The sequence below is a fragment of the Rhincodon typus genome, chromosome 5, assembly GCF_021869965.1.
Source record: "Rhincodon typus isolate 14 chromosome 5, sRhiTyp1.1, whole genome shotgun sequence".
Classification (NCBI taxonomy): domain Eukaryota; kingdom Metazoa; phylum Chordata; class Chondrichthyes; order Orectolobiformes; family Rhincodontidae; genus Rhincodon; species Rhincodon typus.
The window spans coordinates 119647744-119667932 of NC_063336.1; the positions used below are offsets into that span (position 1 = coordinate 119647744).

Here is a 20189-nt window from a genome sequence, read left to right on the forward strand (position 1 = left end):
ACCTGGGTGGGTAAGGTTTACTCAGGAAGAACAGGGGAGTAGGTAAAGATGTTAAAATATTGGGAGATACGGGAGCTGGTCAGTCTCTAATAGGATGAGCTAAAAATATTTGCACTCCTTCTGGAATATTGCCTGAGAGAGTGGTAATCTGTGGAATAAATGGAGAGAGAATTAGTAATTCCCCTGTGTAAGATAAGGTTAGAAAGTCCAATCAAGACTGGTGAAGTGATAGTAGGATTGACGGAAAAATGGGCTATTCCAGAAATACAGTTTACTCTTGGAAATGATATACATAGATCACAGGTGGGAGTGATGCCCATTGTAGTGGAGAAGCCAAGAGAAAACCATGGAACTGAGGATTTAAAAAGGCAAATACCCTGGAATTTTTCTGGACTGTGTGGTCACAAGATCCCACAGCCATAAGTTAAAACAAGAATGGAAAACAAATGAGAAAGATGAAGGAGTTGAGGTCCAGTTAGCTAACACTTTGTTTGATGAAATGGTAAAAGAAAAAACCTAAGTAGTTAGTGGACCAGGCAGAGGTGTTTAGGTCTGAAAGACTGATGGAGTTACAACAAAAAGATGAAATGATAAATCATTTATATCATAAAGCCTACTCAGAAAAGCAATCAGAATATATTCCAGAACCTTAAGGTGGAAATGGAGACCTTGGCAGGTTAGTGCAGATGAGAAATAGGCAGATTTTCAACAGATTGTGTTGCCGGTAGCATACAGACAGGAAGTACTGCAGGCAGCACACAAATTACATGTAGGAGGTCATCTAGGAGTGAGGAAGACTCAGACTAAGGTACAAAAGCATTTCTATTGGCCTGGATTACATAAGCATGTGGTTGAATTTTGCTGTACCTGTCATACATGTCAGATGATAGTAAAGCCACAGGCAGTAATAAAACCAGTGCCTTTGATGCCAATTCCTGCATTTGAAGAACCTTTCACATAGGTTATGATTGATTGCGTTCGTCCCCTCCCTAAAAAAAACAAAAAGTGGAAACCAATATTTGCTAACCAAAGTGGATGTGTCTATCAGGTTTCTGCAGGGAATTCCATTATGGAAAGTCAAGCAAAAAAAGGTCTGTTGCTTGCTTTCTTTACCCATTATGGACTACCCAGGGAGATTCAGTCAGACCAAGGGTCCAATTTTACTGCCAAACTATTTAAAGAGGTCATGGATAGTTTAGACATCAACATTTTAAATCAAGTGCATACCATCCGATCCCAGGGAGCATTAGACCCTAAAACAATGCTGTGGGCTTATTGCCAGGATTACCCAAATGATTGGGATAAAGGTATCCCATTTATGTTATTTGCCATTAGAGATGCTCCAAAAGAATGAACACAGTTTACTCCATTTGAATTGATATTCGGACATTAAGTAAGAAGGCCTTTGAAACTAATTGAGGACAGGTCAGACAGGAAAAAAAATTATTGTGTATGTCAATATGAACATGCTGAAAAATACTATGACAGGGAAAGGGAATCAGAAAAACAGGTATTAGTTACTGCCACTCAGAGTGAAGAATCAAATCCAGATGATGTGGATTTTGATGTGCCTCAGAATAGATTGAATAATGAGGGAATCCTTAAAAAAATGGGATAGGGTAGTGAGCTATCTGTCCTAGGAACAAAGAACTGAATTGAAAGACTTGTTACAGTGCTATGAGGATAAATGTAGAAATAGAATGGGAGGGCTAATATCCTAGTATACGAGGTTGATGTAGGGAATGCTGTTCCAATAAAACAACATCCTTACAGTCTTAATCCTCTCAATGCAGATACTCTAAGAAGACATCATAAAGCCAAGTCAAAGTGAGTGGAGTTCGCCAATTGTGCTGATTCCCAAACATGATGGTCATCAATACTTCTGCGTAGATTTTCCAAATGTCAACACCAGGACCAAGTCTGATTCATACCCAAGTCCAAGGCTGGAGGACTGTGTGGAAAAAGTAAGAAAAGCCCCTTACATCATAAAGTTGGACTTACTTCATGGTTACTACCTTTGTCAGACAGCAAAAGAAGTTTCTGCTTTTATAACCCTAAATGGGCTGAATCAATTTAAAGTAATGCCCTTTGGAATGAAAAGTGCACCAGCCACTTTTCAAAGACTAACGATCAGAGTTGTGGCAGCATTGACTAATTGTGCCATCTATATAGATGACTTAGTGACCTTTAGCCATTCGTGGAATGATCACATGAAGCATTTGGCAGAGCTCTTTGAGACACTAAGGAAGGCAAAATTGGTCATGAACTTGACAAAAACAGAATTTATGAAGGCGGAAGTGACGTTCTTAGGGCACAACATTGGACACGGACAGGTAACACCGAGGAACGTGAAGATGATGGCAAATGAGGAATTTCCAAGACAATCCTCGAAAAAGGAAGTGCTACGATCTTTACGATGGAGTGGATTCTACACAAAATTTGTACCAAACTTTCGAAGCCTAGTGGTACCGCTGATGGATTTGTTACAAAAGAACATGAAAATTCAGTGGACAGACCAATGCCAGGGGGCATTTGAGAATTTAAAAGCAGTGTTAACCACTGCACCAGTTCTAGCCACGTCAAATTTTCTGAAACCCTTCAAAGTTGTCATCGATGCAAGTGATGTAGGTGTTGGAGCAGTGATGTTACAGGAGGATGAGTGTGGAATTGAAAGACTGATCGGTTATTTTAAAAAAACAACTCAGTAACCACCAGAAAAGATATTCCACTATTGTAAAGGAGTTATTGAGTTTGCTACTGGCCATACAACATTTTAATATTTACATTGCAAACAATGTATCAGAGATGATGCCTATACTGATCACAATCCTTTGACATTTATGTGAAGAATTAAGGACAGGAACACTAGATTATTTCATTAGTGCCTCATGTTACAAGCATTTAATTTACAGATTGTTCATGTTGCAGGTCAAGAAAATGATATTTATCACGATTTAAAAGAAAAAATGTAATACAAGATAGAAATGATAGTGTTCAATATTGTACATTTATAGAATTAGTATAAAATGTGTAACTCTAGACTACTGAACTCTGGATCTAATAACATAATGGAGTTAAGGTTTAAAAAAAAAGCCATCTTTCATAATGATGTCTTTTTTCTAAAGGGGGGTGGTGTTGTGAAGTTGGGTAGAGTACTTCTAGATCAGAAGGCAGGAAGTTAGAATTTGGTGTTTGTGAAATGCTAGGAGGAAAGCAGTACACGGTCCCTTTAAAAGATGATGTGCTTTTTCTATGCTTAGAGATTCAAAAAAAAAATTTCCGTGGGCAGCGGCTTGTGGTTTCACAGGTACACAGAGCTCCGGCATTGAAACTTTTGTATCAAAAGGCTGTACAGGCCAAGCAGCAGTTTTGTTTCATTATCAAGACAGTAAGTTTTGAATTTAGCCAAATAATTTGAACCAGGCACTCAGATGCCAAAAACCAATTAAGTTTAAATTGGATAGTTTTGACAAGATAGGACTATTCCTATTGTAAGAAGTATTGATGTGTCATCAAGAATATTAAAGGAGAGGGCAGTGAGAAAATCAGGAGAGTGAACTGCCATCTGCAAGAATTAACAGCTCTCAGCTATCAAGACAGAATCGCTAGCTCTCACAGTCTTCTAAGTTTTACAGAAAGCACCATCTAAATCAAAGGTACCTACTGCACAACTAGTTGATATTCCTGACAGAAAAATTCAATGGAGAAGGCGTTCCTGACAAAACGTTCGAAGGGGAAGGAGTTCCTGACAGCACATTCGATGGAGAAGGCACAAAACATGCCAGAAGACACGTAACCTGGCTGTAATTTCGAGAGACTACAGACTTTTTGTAATTATCTTAAGTGGGACGTGTATTTATTGGAACAGCATACCATTAGAATCTTGTTTTATCCGGGAATAGGTAGTAGTCAGAAGGGGTTTATTCGGTTTGTTGATAATTTAGTTAATTTGTTCACTGTTAGAGTTAGGTAAATAAATTGTTACTTGTTGATTGTAAAGGGAGTGTCAGGGGTTTATTTTATTTAACTAGTAGAAGCTGCAGAAAATGCAGGGTATACCTTCTAACAGAGTAAGGGTGAGGGGCGCCTGTCTGGGTGTTTCAGTTTCAGTTATCAGGGGGGGTCAACCCCCACTTTATAACACTACCATCCTCCAGGCTAAAAAACACTATTCATCACTATTTGATGTTTTCAGTTAAGCTGGTAAGCGAAGATTTCCATAACTTACCAGCTTTCCCCAAGTTGGTAGTGATTGGCACAAATGTTGCCTTTTATTCACCTTCTGCATATACCAACTAATTTATATTGAAAGACTGAAATGTTTATAGCAATGCAACTACTACAGGCTGATTTTGTCTTAGGGACAAAGAAGACGCTATAAAATTAATAAAAACTGAAAGAACTGCGGATGCTGTAAATCAGGAAAAAGACAAAGTTGCTGGAAAAGCTCAGCAGGTCTGGCAGCATCTGTGAAGGAAAAAACAGAGTTAACGTTTCGGGTCCGGTGACCCTTCCTCAGAACTCCCTCAAGGGGGAGGCGATAATCTTGTGGTATTATCGCTGGACTGTTAATCCAGAGACCCAGAAAATGTTCTGAGGACCCGGGTTTGAATCCCACCATGGCAGATGGTGGAATTTGAATTCCATAAATATTTGGAATTAGGAATCTAATGTTGACTGTGAATTCATCGTCAATTGTCGGAACAACCCATCTGGTTTACTAATGTCCTTTAGGGAAGGAAACTGCCATCCTTCCCTGGTCTGGCCTACATGTGACTCCAGACCCACAGCAATGTGGCTGACTCTCAATTGCCCTCTGAGCAAGAAAGGTTGAACAATAAATGCTGCCTAGCCAGTGATGCCCTCATCCCGTGAATGAATTTAAAAAAAAAAACTGATGGTGGCTAGAAAAACATCAGTTTATATGCAGGAAAAAGCGAGGGGGCTAAGGTAGGGAGTAAATGATATGATAGAGCCTTAAGAGAGAGAGAAGAGCAGCTGCACAAAGACTTGATAATGATCAGGCTGGGAGGGTGAATAGTTGTTAAAGGGGACTGTTAGTGACTAACAACAGTGGGTGTGTAGTGGCAGGCTATGTGGTAACAAGGCCTGGTGTGTGGGGTAGGAGGCTAGGACATGGGAGAGTTTAGTCCCTAAAATTATCGAACTCAATATTGAGTCTGGAGGGCTGCAGGGTCCCCAAGCAGAAAATGAGGTGTTGTTCCTCCAGCTTGCATTGAGTTTCGCTGGAACACTACAGCGAGACAGAGATGTTGACCAGGGTACAAGGTGGTGCACTAAAGTGGCAGGCAACTTTAACGAGGTATTTTTTGCAGGCAGAACCTAAATGTTCTGTGAAGCGGTCACCTCGTCTACGCTTCGTTTCCCCAATGTACAGGAGATCACATTGTGAGCAGCAAATGCAGTAGACTAGATTCTCGGAAGTGCAGGTGAAGTGTTGCTTCATCTGGAAGGTATGTTTGGGCCCTTGGATACTGGGGAGGGAGGAGATAAATGGGCAGGTGTTGCACCTTGGCCGGTTACAGGGGAAGGTGCCGTGGGGCTGTGGGGAGATGTTGGGGGTGAAGGAGGTATGGACCAGGGTGTCCCCAAGGGAACAGTCCCTGCAGAAGGCAGACAAGGGAGGGGAGGGGTATATGTGTCTGGTGGTAGCAGAAATGGCGCCTGATGATCTTCTGGATGTGAATACTGGTGGAATGGTAGGTAAGGACAAGGAGAACCCTATTGTCGCTGCTGGAGGGAAGAGAAGGGGTGAGGGCAGAAGAGTGGGAGATGGGTTGGACCCTATTGAGGGTCCTGTCGACAACGGAGGTGGAGAATCCTTGGTTGAGGAAGAAGGTGGACATTTCGGAGGCTCCCTTGTCGAAGTTGGCCTCATCTGAACATTTGCTACGGAGACGGAGGAACTGAGAGAATGGGATGTAGTCTTTACAGGAAGTGGGGTGTGAGGATGTTTAATCCAGGTAGCTGTGGGAGTCGGTGGGTTTGTAATGGATATTAGGTGGCCAGTCTATCCCCAGAAATGTCGAGGAAGGGAAGGGAGGAGTCAGAGATAGACCAAGTGAAAGTGAGGGCAGGGTGGAAATTGGAAGTGAAATTGATGAAGTTTACCAATTCCAGACGAGAGAGGAAAGCAGCACTGATGACATTATCAATACACTGGAGAAAGAGTTGTGGGTGGGGGCCGGAATAGGACTGGAATAAAGAATGTTCCACGTACCCCATGAAGAGACAGGCATAACTGGGGCCCATGTGGGTACCCATGGCAACCCCTCTTACCTGAAGAAAATGAGAGGAGTTAAAAGAGAAGTTGTTAAGGGTAAGAGGCCCGAAACGTCAGCCTCTCTGCTCCTATGATGTGTTCATCCAGCCCTGCACCTTGTTGTCTCGGATTCACCAGCATCTGCAGTTCCTACTATCTCTTGTTAAGGGTAAGGACAAGCTCAGCCAAGCGGAGGAGAATGCTGGTGGGTAGGGATGGTTCAGGTCTTTGTTCCAGGAAATTGAGGTATTGTTGGAAATTGCCTCCAATTTCCACCCTGCCCTCACTTTCACCTGGTCTATCTCTGACTCCTCCCTTCCCTTCCTCAACATTTCTGTTTCCATTTCTGGAAATAGACGCTTACAGTGAACAAATTAACAGAGTTACTAACAAATTGAACAATTTCCCCCTTAACTATTTCCAAATAAAACAAAATTCTAATGGTACGTTGTTCCAATCTATACACAAGTCCAACTTACATAAACCAAATTAGTGAAAAAAAATAAAGCTTACTCTCTTAAAATTACAACCAGGGTAAGTCTTTCAGAATGTTCTTTGCCTTCTCTGTTGTCCTCCAGTCAGGAATGCTTTCTCCATCAAATCCTTGTGTCAGGAACATTAGCTAAGAGTGCTTTAGTATCTTTAGTTAGTTGGTGCTTACTCTGAGATCGTAGATATTTCTGTGAGAACCAGTGATTTTTCTCTTTCTTCAGAGCTGATAGCTGTTGAGAGCTGTTCTCATAACAGATGGCAGCTCGCTCTCAACTCAATTTCCAAATGCCTTCGCCTTTTATACCCTTGATGACCTATAAATTTCTTACAACAGGATTGGTCCAAGGTTGTCAAAACCATCAGGTTTAAATTTGATTGGGCTTTGGTATCTAGGGCCTGGTTTAAAATAATTGGCTAAATTCAAAAGTCTATGGTCTTGGTAAAAATGCTGCTTTTCCTGCTAACAGTATAGCCTTTTGATAAATTGTTTCAATTTCAAGAACTCTGCGCATCTGCTGCTGCCTGAAGACATTTCTTTTAATCTCCAAGCCTAAAAAAGCACATCTTTTAATGGAACCACACACGCTTCCCCACGATCATTTTACACACAAATTCAAATGTCCTGCCTGTAAATTGACAAGTACTACACCAACTTCACAACAGAAGTAAATAGTGAAAAACAGAAAAAACATTTCAAAACAATTAGGAGTAGGCAAAATTGTTGGCTGAGTCAGCAATGCCTACATCCCATGAAAGATATAAAAAAAGGGTCAGAACAGACAAGTACAAGGCCCTCAGCTGATGAGAAACCAATTTCAATGATATAGAAAGGGAATAAATCCAGATAAATTGGAAATAAATCAGGCAACTAAGCCAATGTACAGCCAATGAGAAGCTTTTAAATAGCAAGATTATGGTACAAACTAGATGTATTTGCATGAAAGAATCAGAATGCAGCATAAGTCAACATTTTTTGCATGTGAGCTACAAATTAAAATGAGAATTTTTAAAGAATATTGCCAATCCAGGCTCTTAGCATGAAGAGAAATCAACCAGAGTGCAGTTGACCACTGTAATTTAGTGTTTTTGGAGTAACTGGAATTGAATGGTCTGTAATTTTAATGAAGCATAGTAAATAACACAGCAAAATTGAAATTCAATGTTAAAAACTGAACTAGCAGGCAATTTGAATGAAGTTTGAATACGGAATAAATTCCATAGCAATGATAGGAGAAAAAAGATGATTAAAGACTTGAAAATGGCTCTCAGGGCTATGGGATAATAGTAGAGAAGTAAGACCAATTGTATAATTGTTAACAATCCACACAGGCACAATGGGCTGATTTAGCTACTGCTGTGCTGTATGATTCTGCAATTAAAGGGCTCTGACAGGATATGAAGACTGACAATTAATATGAGGGGAAACAGTAAAGGATATTATAAACATTTAAACAAATTATATTTTTATAAATGGCTAAATATCAAATTATAAAGAAATCTTATGAAAAATCACGGAACAGAAGATATAAATAATAAGTCTGAGTTTCCTTAGTGCAGTGGAAGAGATTGAGTAATTATAGAGGATCGATATAGCTGAGCAAGTACAGAGGCACAGAATAAATGGTGTAACTTTAAGTGGAAAGGCTGTAACAGCATCTATCCTAGATTGCTGCAGGAAATCATGGAAGACGTTTTAGGGTCTCTGACCGTCATCTCACCAACATTCTTGGACATTGAAGTTTGACTGAATTTTCATCAATACAACAAACTGGTCAAGTAAAGACTGAAGGGAATGTTATAGATCAGACCAAACCCCCTCAAAATACATTAAAAAGAAAGCCTAGACCCTATCTTTTTCTTAAGTGTAAGGCGTTTCATTCAGACGCAATTCGATTGGACAAAAAATTGCTCGACTTTAAGCAAAACACAAGCTTTGTTTTTATACTATTGTTAAAATACAGGCAAAATAAAAACTTTGGCTTAACTGTAACTCTACCAAAATAATAAACGACTCATGTAATGTTCCAATCTAGTAACATCCCATAAACGCACCCTTGGCAAAGGCAATTTCAGTAAAATAGATTGTCTCAAACGCAATTCTATCAGCAAGAAGAGAACCCCAGCTTTTAGCTATAACAGAGAGCGAGAGAGAGCGAGAGATAGAACGAGAGAGCGAGAGCGAGAGATGTAACAGCTTTCACAAACCAACAGCTACTGAAAGCTAAAACTAATATTCCTGGTTCCATGGGAGCTTGACCCCACTTATTCATGCCGCTTCTATTGTTCTAACTTTTTAAAAAAACCAAAGACCTCACATGCTGTTTACTTTATTGGATTGAAGCAGACTACTCAGCACCTCTGTCTCAACCTCTTCTCACAAAAAAGGACAAAATACCTGTCTTAAAGCAATAGTTTGTTACAGGAGTAAAGTCAGTAACTCTAGAATACTTAACCTAGCATCTTTAATGTTAAGTATCTAGTGACAACGCAATGGAATAAAAAAATCTAAAGATGGATTAGCTGGGACTTTTTCCCTGGAATGTAAGAAGCTGAGGGATGACCTTATAGAGGTTTATACAATCATGAGGGGCATAAATAAGGTGAATAGCCAAGGTCTTTTTCCCAGGGTAGGAGGGTCCAAAACTAGAGGGCATAGGTTTAAGGTGAGAGGGCAAAGATTTAAAAGGGACCTGAGGGGCAATTTCTTCAAACAGAGGGTGGTGTGTGTAGGAACTAGCAGCCAGAGAAAGTATTGGAGGCAAATACAATTACAACATTAAAAATGCAATTGGACAGGACATGGATAGGAAAGGTTTAGAGGGATATGGGCCAAACGCAGGCAAATGGAACTAATTCAGTTTAGGAAACCTGTTTGACATGGACAAGTTGGTCTGAAGGGTCTATATCTGTGCTATGTTACTCTATGACTCAATGAGTGTTAATTAGGCCAGCACAGGTCAGAGAAACAAAAAGTTTGCTAAACTTGTAACATTATTTGAGGAAATAGTACAATATATTGACGAAAAATTGTTGCGCATTACAGAATTTCAAAAGATGTTTGATGATTTATATCATAGATTCATAGGAAAAAGACCTACCCTGGGTAAAAAAGACCTTGTCTATTCACCCCATCCATGCCCTTCATGATTTTATAAACCTCTATAAGGTAACCCTCAGCCCCTGGAACTCCAGAGAAATAAGCCCCAGCCTATTCAACTTCTCCCTATAGCTCAAATTCTCCAAATCCAGCAACATCCTTGCAAACCCTTTCTGAACCCTTTCAAGTTTAACAACATCTTTCCCATAGCAGAGAGACCAGAACTGAACGCAGTATTACAAAAGTGGCCGAACCAATGTCCTGCACAAGTGCAACATGACCTCCCAACTCCTACAGATTTAAGGTAAATGGCAAAAAAGTGACATAAGGAATGCAAAAGGTTTACATCAGAATGATGATGATCCGGAATGCTTCAAATGATCCTGGAACAGATTCAATCATTACTTTGAAAAGATAATTGGACAAATTTTCATAAAAACTTGCTGGGCTGGGGATAAGAGCAAGAGAACGTGCACAAAGGATATCACCTGGCCCAATTCTATGATTCTATTAAACTGTAGAAAACTTTTGTTAGAATGCAATTAGAAAATTGCATCTAGTTTTGGATATCCCCCTTTTGGAAGGATGTCAAACCAATCATGAAGGTAGAGGAGAGATTCACTTGGATGGTAGCAGGAACAGGAGCTAATGTTAAGAACACAAAACAACAAAATTACGGCTCCTATTATTAAAGAATTAAGAGGAGATTTGAAGCTTCAGATTTATAAAGGACTTTGACAAGTTAAGTTGTTAAATCTGGTTGATGAATCAATACTTAATTACGGAAATTAAAAATTAACAACAGAAAAACTAAGGGAGAGGTCATTTTTATGAAAAGAATTTTATCAGGGAATAGAATGTTTTTCCAGAAATATTGATGAATGTGTAATCCACTGGCAGTTTTAAACGGAGCGGTGGATTAGTATTAGAAAAAGAAGTGTAAAACGAACTAAATGGAAGGAGAATAGGTATACTTGAATAGATCCAATGTGTTGAATAGTTGAATGGCCTCCTTCCGTGCTATACATTCTTTGATTTTTCTGTTATTTTTTGTTCTGTGATTTATTCTGTGATTTATTTTGTCAATGTCTTGTACCAAACTCACAAGCTCGTGCTTTAACCTGCTTTCTGAGCAGATAGGAAAGACTCTGAAAAATGATGGGATCCCTTAAATCTGCAACAATGTCATCAGGGCCCATTATATTGAATTGTCATCTGGAAGGGAGAGTTGGTTGTGGCTTCACCACCAGGTCAATAAAAGAGTATAGAACCAAAGCAGGTCCCTAAGCAGCAATGTTCTCTTCTCCAAACTGTGGCATACTGCCAGCTGCTGGTTTTGTATAAAATAAGAAACCCCAACAGATGGTACTTAGGGAACAGTGTAGAACTCCTATGGAATCAGTCGTTTGGTAGTACAGGATGTGAATATTTCTCAAAAAGATAATATATTGTCCAAAATTTTCATCTTACATGCATCAGGACTTTTCACATGAATACTGATTCAAGGCAAAACCAACACGTATACTCAATGGGGGGAAAATGCTGTTGCTAATTGGACTCTGACTGGTGGAGGACTGTCACAATGAATGTATCCATTAATGATGATTGGCAGGTAACAGCCAGCCTTTTTTAAATTTTAGCTGAGGCAGATTGACTCTGATTGGTCAGGGAATTGCCCACTTGCTAGCTATTCAGTAAAATCTTCTCATGCAGTGTGAATGTTGGTTTTCCCCTTTAATTGGTATTCTTGCAAAATGTCCTGGTGAGCGCAAGATGAAAAGCTTTGACAAAATATCTTTTTACTTCTGGTATTTATTGGTATAGCTTTAATTTTCTTTCTCTTTATAAATATACAAACAATTCTAAGTAATCAGAGACCTGAAAGAAGGTAGAGACAAATATCACAAAGACTGCACTCCATCTACTCTTACAGATATTTTTGAAGACATCATGGATTCTTCTGAACCTTGTGCATTGCTTTGTCTACACAGGTGTCTCCAGAAGAGAACCAAATGGTCTCGAGCACAAGGGTTTACCAAAACTTGACCTCAAGTTATAGTGATAGACAGGGGAGAGGTGACCATGCTGACAACTTGGGTGACTTAGTTGTATAACTAGTGAGAAAAATTCAAACTAGTGACTGACATGGGATAAACTGCCAGTCACTAGATATGAAGTACTAACATGATTGTGTAGTTATGTATGGAACTGAAAGCTAACCCGTCTTTAAAATAGACATGAAGAATCTTATAAAAAGGCTACTAAAAGCCACATGAAGATAGTAAGAACTGCAGATGCTGGAGTCAGAGATAACACAGTGTGGTGTTGGAGTAACACTGCAGGCCAGGCAGTATCAGAGGAGCAGGAAAGTTGACGTTTCAGGTCAGGACCCTTCTGAAGAAGCCTGGCCTGCTGTGTTCCTCCAGCGGTACACTGTGTTACTACAGAAAGCCACATGGCTTCTCTTAGGGAATCAACTAAAGCAGACAATAAACCTGTGTTATTGTAAGAGTCAAACATGAATGATTATCAAATAATTTAAGGATTCCAGGACTGTATGATTCTGTAGTGTTTAATGGGAGATCAGATGGACATCACAAGGAATTCTACAATAACTGGTCTCATTTTGTGGAAGAATGATTTATCAAATTTAATATTTGCAGCTACTTTGATAAAAGCTGGCTAAGGACATCCAGTTAGCGAAGAAACATCTAAAATCTAGGAAAGATACTTCTTGAAACAGCAACTGCTTCTTAACAGGGAGATTAGGAAGTCATCTAAGACAACAAAATATTCAAGGGACTCCTGTCCTGAACCAGGCTACCAAAAGCCAACCACAATCACTCCCAGGACCTATTCTGCATCATCCATCAATGGAAACAATCTCCAGTTATTTGAGTACAGAACCCATTAGAAGAATGTGACTTCAAACTTCACCCTCTTCACTTCATTCTCTTCGCTTCAGAAAGAGGTATTTCAAGGTTGGTAGGCCTACAACGGTATTAGAGACTGGTCTCATTTTCATCTTCACATGCTACTTTTATCCTTACTTAAATCTTTGTATTTGTATTTTAACTAATAACTGAATATTTTTTCCTTCAAGTAACTTTCAGTAACAATGTAATAAGCAAAGCTTTTACGGGTAATTCCTAAGATGTGGATGGGTTCAGTTCTGGAGTCTGTCCACAAGTTGATTTCTGCGCAAGTTGGAACACAATGCAGGACAATGGAAAGCAGCTATTCTAAGTACAGGAAATTTTTTTAAGTCGGGTTTTTAAATTATGACAATGTGTGGGATTGTGTTCATAATACTGAGCATTTGTAAGTCGAATGCTTGTAAACTGGGGACTCCCTTAGGGTGTTTAAATTATAAAGCTGCACTCCTGGTTGTTTCTAAACTGAAATACCTGACCACCAAATGTGGGTACTACTTACAAGCTTTTAAAACATTTCAGCCTACTGACCACTGAGGATACACCTGGTATGTTTTTGCGACAGTATGTTAACAAGGCTGCAGTCCTGTTCAAATGGAAGATGACCTGACGAGATAGAGGATGGCTGGGGAAGGGGTGAGGGGGTGGGGGTAAGAGTCGTAATATCTTCAGCTGGAGAGTGGAATGCCAGCATTACAAATTACTGAGATTAAAACATTCTGTGCCAAATTGTTCATTCGTCTGGGATCAATGCTTGGTGAATGACTCTCAACTTTTATATGTTCTTTACATTTCTCGTCTATTTAGTCAATGCTTAATGTCTAAACTGTTGCTTTTTAATGAACTTAATAAGCTACCTTAAATTTGCCTTCAATACTTGACAGTCTGTATTAGGTACCTGTGGCTCCAAAACCCACAATCTTACAGTTTCAGCTGGGAAACTAGTAAGCAGGTGAGATTCAGAAGTGAAAATCTTCTGGTCACTGAGGTCAGGATAATTTGTCAGCTGGTCTTGGCCACACCCACTTGAGAACTTTATTCCAGGAGTTAAGACCAGAGCTCCAAACCCACAACTTTGAAAGGGTAAATGATTGCTTCTAATACTGTTCAACCAAATGTTTGGAGTTGACTTGTGGTCTGATACTGAAAAATAGGAATAGCCATCACATCCACAACCACTCCATCCTCCACTCAGCACTGTACACATGCAATGGAAGGCGGCATTGTACAACTCCATCACACAGTCCAAGCACAGAATCTTACCATATGATGGCCCTCAGTAAACGGTTCAGGAATATAGAGTGAATGACATGCTACAGGCTCATGACAGATACAGGCTCATGCTAGCAACTCCACAAATACTCTCATCATGATTTCCCAGTCCTGACTGTGTAAGATATGTGAAGTTAAATGACAATGTAAACCACACTATTCGTCCTCAGCAACAATGCAAGAGATGTCTCCATTCTATTAGCTAGAGAACAGGACATGGAAAGACTTAAGGCAGGGAGAAGATAAACTTAAAAATGATTTCCATGATAAAAGGCCCATAACCCAAAGTCCATTCATCAACAATTCAAATGAAACCAACTCAGTGACTACAAATGTAAAAAGAAAATTTGTGCAGACTGCACAACTCGGAAGGCATCAAATTGCACACTGGAATCCAGATTTATGTTATCCGACATTCCACAGGTAACATTAGTTGGATTTTACCATGGACTTTGGGACTCTGATGTCAGGACTAGTCCTGAGGCCACACCTGCCAGACATATGTCCACTAGTGCAGTCTTCCCACATGTGGCATCGTCATTGGCTGCTTCTGTATGCACTGTCCCTGGCAGCCTCTTGATGCTGCTGTTCCAGGCAGAGAGATGGAGGTAGGCACTTCCTGGAACAGACTGGGGACTGTGAGGGTGTGCAGGTATCCTCCAAAGAACTGAAAATGGACCAAACAAAAACTGAGCCACAATGGCTGAGGGTATTACTGCATGGCTTGGAACTGTAGCTCCAGGCTAGTAAATCCATTCTGGCTGCTTTGGAGGATGTGTTTTTGGCTCCCTAGCAACCACTGGGAAGTTGCCAGCTACAGCTGCTTCTAAGTCTCTTCAATCATCTGCAGGGAGTTGTGTCATGGCTAGGTACTGACAGACAAGTACATACATCACATTTTCCACAAAAACTACATCCTCCACTCAACTCTGAGAGCTTGGGCAAAGAATGGAAAGCTGCATCTTCCAACTCCATCACACTGCATCTTGATATCCAATATTACCACATCACGACATTCAATAATGTTGAAGAATGGAAAAATCCAGTTCAATGTGTCCGAATTTAGTGGAAGGTATCTCCCCACCCTTTGCAACAACGTTGTTATTGTCCTTAATCCATACAAATACATATTTACTGTCCTCAGGTTTCTTAATCGTTCTTTGTGGTTCTGCAGAAACATAATGGAGTCTGCACTCAATGAAGATTGTTTTGTAAAAGCATTTGATCAATTGATTTCAAGTACTGAGGCATTTTTATCATTATTAATACGTTCAGTCTTTCACTTGAGAATTGTGTATTTTATGCATTGAGATGGATTTATGGCACTGAAAATGTCAGCAGTATATAATACAAAAATATTGCAGCACCAAACCCACTGACTTTATTATAGAATGTGTGGCTGAGCCAAGTCATATTTATGCATGAAGCAGACGTTACTACACACAAATAATTTATTCCAATTTCCGTAGAATTCCATATGCTCCAACCAATAAGATTAATGTGAAAACAGATCATTAAAATCACAGAGAAAAGAAAGTCACTTCTAAGCAAGAGTGATTTTTTTCGATGTACATTAATTACTTTTACTTATTCTTTCATAAAACATAGACAGTTGTTGTGTGAAGCATACTTGAAATCAATTCCAAGCTCCTTTCAGGTAAGGACATGTCTGGACAAGAACATATTCACTGGGGAGAAACCTGCTTGCAAGTTTCCTGTTCAAGTCTCAATCTAAACCACAAAGAAAATCACTCGTCCCATCACTGTAGATTAAGATCATTTTACGTTCGTGGAATGAAGCAATGTTTTACCAGTAAATCAGTATCCAGAAGGAAAAGTCAGTAAAACTAGCAAATGAGATATTATGAGATAGTAGGAACTGCTGATGCTGGAGAATCTGAGATAACAATTTTCTGAAGAAGGGTCCAGACCCGAAACGTCAGCTTTCCTGCTCCTCTGATGCTGCTTCGCCTGCTGTGTTCATCCAGCTCTACACATTGTTGTCTCTGAATGATATATTATGATCTGATTTGTCATGTATACATCAAATTGGAGCGCCAGTACCTTTATTTCCAAGATTTACGGTTCTGTTTTACTAGTTTTTTTTTCCTTTGGGAAATTAGCCATAGGTTGATATGAACTCAAATGGTGGGATCTTTCCCTCCCTCGAAGCGGCAGGGCAAGTGGTGGAAAAGGTAAACCACTGGGGATTGGGCTTGGAGATCCTGCCTCCTTTCTGTCAAGTCAAATATTAAATTCTGGGCCGGAATGTCCATGGGCAACCTTTAGCAACCAGACACCAATTAAAGCCCTCGAGTGGTCAATCAACAGCCACTTCAGAGCCTAAACCACCACCAGCCTGTGCCTTCCCAGCAGGCATGAAAAGTAACTGTTGCCTGATAAGGAAAACAGAGTGGCCTTTCTGTCTGGTTGTGGGGGGAGGAGCTGGTCACCCGTTTGCGCCAATCTGGGTCAATTAGGTCCTTGAATAGGAAGAGAAGCTGACCACAGAAAGCCATCCTCAACCGAGTGATTTCCATGTTGCAACCATCCCCCAAAAGAAATGCTTACTTTCTGGCCAGTGTTGGTCTTCATGGCTAGGCTCTCTGGGCCTCCAGTGGCTACAAGCCTCTGTTTAGGATTTCTTAGCCACTGACAGTTCAAGAACCTAATGGTCAGCATTTAAGGGCATGATGGTACTTGAGTGGTAGACTATTTTTGCTAATGGAGGTGGGGCTGAGGAAGTTAGTCACCTCTAAAGGCCTACACCTCCCAGAAATCTTAATCTAATGATAAAGTACGTTACAAACAAACACCACTTAAGAAAGTAGGAATGTCCTATTTTTTAAAGATTGACATGACATGCTTCAGAATTTGTCAGCCACCCGTGTGGTGCATTGGATCCCATACTACAGCTGGACTGTAGCGTGAGATTTTACCTATTAACACCTGATTGAGTTATTGCTCTCGAAAATATTACAATTCTCTTCCTTTCAACATCTTTGTAGTGGAATATAGAAATTGAACTCTGAGGAGATACATCAGGTAGAAAGCAATCATGGATATTTCCTTTGAGAAAAGAAAGCCATAGACTAACAGCAATTAATTTCTTAGAACATAACAATATTTCAAAACTATACAGGGTTGTATTCTACAGAAGGCATTTTTTGTTGCGTGCTGTAACCTGGGGAATCATAGTGTAAAACAGAAACAACGTAACACTGGCTCACAGTGGGCTGTAAGAAGAGGACGCAGAGTAATGCACCTTTGTTGTCCTTGATTATTTGCTACAAAAAAGTTCTAGCAAGAGTGCATTATCCATCATAAATCACAAAGCACACATCACAAACTTACAAAACAAATGAAACACAACTTTTCCAAACCATAAACAATTTGAATCTGTATATTAGTCTAATTTTAAAATATACTGTTAATTAAACAGAACTCATTTTACAATGAAATAAGCAATAGCGTGTAGATGACCACAGGTTCATGAATTCAGCTGTCTGAAGAAATGTGATAAACCCCTGAATGTGAAGCTCCAGTGGATTTACATCTGAACTTGAAGACAAACATTCACATTGTCACTCAGGGATTAAATACATAATCCATCACTGAAAGATTACAAGATTGCATTTAGAAATAGAATACTGCATTATGGAAATACTGTATCTTCTAATATATATTCATTTCATAAATTCATTTGAGCTCTACCCAAAGGCGGGTCCTTGGCTCATTGCCTGCAAAAGCTGCATCCTGAACTGTCTTCTTGGCAGCTTTTGTCAGAGGTTATTTGCATCTTGCCAATTGAGCTACTCTTCATGGCTCCTCCATAACATATACTATTCTAGCTTAATATCATGTCCAATGAATGCCCAGCTCCTTTAAAATTATGCCCACTGTAGACATGTGAGAACAAATACAAGTTAAAAATGTATCAATATGAAACAACACTTTCTATGTTTCATTAATTTGTGGCAAAATTCAATTTTAGTAATGTTTATTCTTAAAAATCCAATAACGTTGAAGTTTGTAATGCACAAATCTAACAGCGTTGTTGTTTACTGGCCTACCTTAAATTTGGCTGCTAGCTGCTCTGTGGCTTCTTGCTCCTTCTTCAAATCTTCCATCATTTTTTCTTTCTCTTCTAACAATTTCTGTTTCTCTTCTGCCACCAAATTATGATCATCTTGGATTGCTACCTTTTCTTTCTCCAATGTCTCTTTTTGTTCTTTTAGGTAATTTTCCATGTCTTTTTCAATGTTATCTTCAGTCTCTTCTCCTTCATCTGTTACCTCTTCACCTTCCAGAATGATTTTCCTTTGGCTTTTTCTTCTTTTCTTGCTCAACATCCCTCTTCTCTCCAACTGGGCCTTCAATCGTGCAATCTCTTCTTGAAATTCTCTCAACAAAGCATCTTTGGGATCTTCATTAATCCTTGGCTTGTTTTTAATATTCTTGGTCCTGTTGGCATACCTCAGTGTTATTAAGCTCTCTTCATAATTGCAGGATGCTGGGCCAATAGTGGCCACCATAATTGTCTTTGCATTACCACCTAAGGAGTCTTCCAACAGGCGGGTTAGTTTTGAGTCTCTGTAAGGAATGTGAGTACTCTTGCCATCCACTAGAGCTGATATTACATTACCCAAAGCAGAAAGAGAAAGATTGATTTTAGTAGCTTCTTTCAAACGCTCTCCCTGGACTCCGGTTTTGCTTTGACGCTCACTACCAGCAAGATCAACCAGATTCAATTTGCCCACTCTGATGTGATTTTCACCGTCCAGTCCAAGTTCGCTGCACTCCACAGTGACAACAAAAATGGCATGAGATCTTGAGCTGTACTCATTCATGTTGGTAGATGCCACTGATCTAGTCTGGTTTCCAACATTCATTACATGTTCTATTTCCTTGACATTTTTAGTTACGAATGATGATAAGTCTGTAAATTAAGAATCAAAAATTTGACCATTGTCCACTATGCATTATAAAAGACTCACTTTCCTAAATTGCACAGTTTCCCCATCTAAATTGAAAAGAGGTTGTGCTACTCACAATCGAGAAACATGCTGTTACAGGCACTTTCTTCTCATGGTTTATGTGCTGTGGCATCACTAATCTTGCTACAACAAAGAAGTCACTTAAAGGAATCCCCTCCCTTCTAAAGAATCCTGTTTCATTTCGAAGCTTTCATTTATGGACAATTAAAGCAAACCAAATTGTTTATTTGACACTTATCAAAAATAAACTCCAGATTGAAAAGATGCCCCAAACTGCAGATTTATTTATACAAATTCTCTTGTGAATTTAGCTTGATCTGCAGTAAAATGTATCAAGGCTTTTCTGAAGTATAATTTTCAGTAGAAAAGCTATCTCCAAGAGTATGCATAATTAAATGAGATTGTAAATGTTTAGAATATGCACATACGATGGATCAGGCCATGGATGAAGTTAGTGTTAATACATGTTTAGGTAATAACTAAATAATTTTCATCCAAAATCTGTTCAGCACTAAGGAGTTGATTTTACTTTCAATTGTTATACATTTTTGTTCTGGCTGAGTCAATCATTCTGTCAGTCTGTCATAAATTTTTTAAATGTGAAAATGTTGCATCGGTCTATTCCACGCTGGAATAATAGGTTTGAGCCTAATTCACCCATAAACACCATAACAATTTGACAAGTGAAGAATTGTTCAGTGCTGGGCTTCTTCGTTCCCCTTTAATCTAAGGCCACGGCAATGCCGAGGGCCGGTTTACTGCAATCCCAGAAGAGAACTGTAAATGGGACAACATGAAGCTAGGAGAAGTGATTTCAAAACTCAGTCCAACTGCAGTTATAGAGTCATAGAGTAATACAGCAGGTCCTAATACAAAGGCCCTTTGGCCCAAACTGGTCCATGCTGACCACTGTGCCCACTCAGCTAGTTCCAATTGCCTGCATTTAGTCATATCCCTCTAAATGCTTCCTATCCACGTACCGATCCAAATGTTTTATAAACGTTCCCATTGTACCTGCCTCAACCACTTTCTCTGGCAGCCCGTTCCATATAGACATTACTCTCTGTGTGAAGTTGCCCCTCAAGTCCTTCTGAAATCTTTCCCCTCTCACCATA

At 39.6% G+C, this 20189-nt stretch overlaps 1 protein-coding gene across 2 annotated transcripts in view; it reads right to left on the reverse strand.

Annotated features, from left to right (window-relative positions):
- Positions 1-20189, reverse strand: part of LOC109936154 (kinesin-like protein KIF3C) — a 185309-nt gene that overhangs the window by 160536 nt on the left and 4584 nt on the right. For both annotated transcript variants that reach the window (XM_048597486.1, XM_048597485.1), the window contains exon 2: positions 18151-19016. In XM_048597486.1, coding sequence (XP_048453443.1) covers positions 18151-19016 — 866 coding nt within the window. The remainder of the gene's footprint in view (positions 1-18150; positions 19017-20189) is intronic.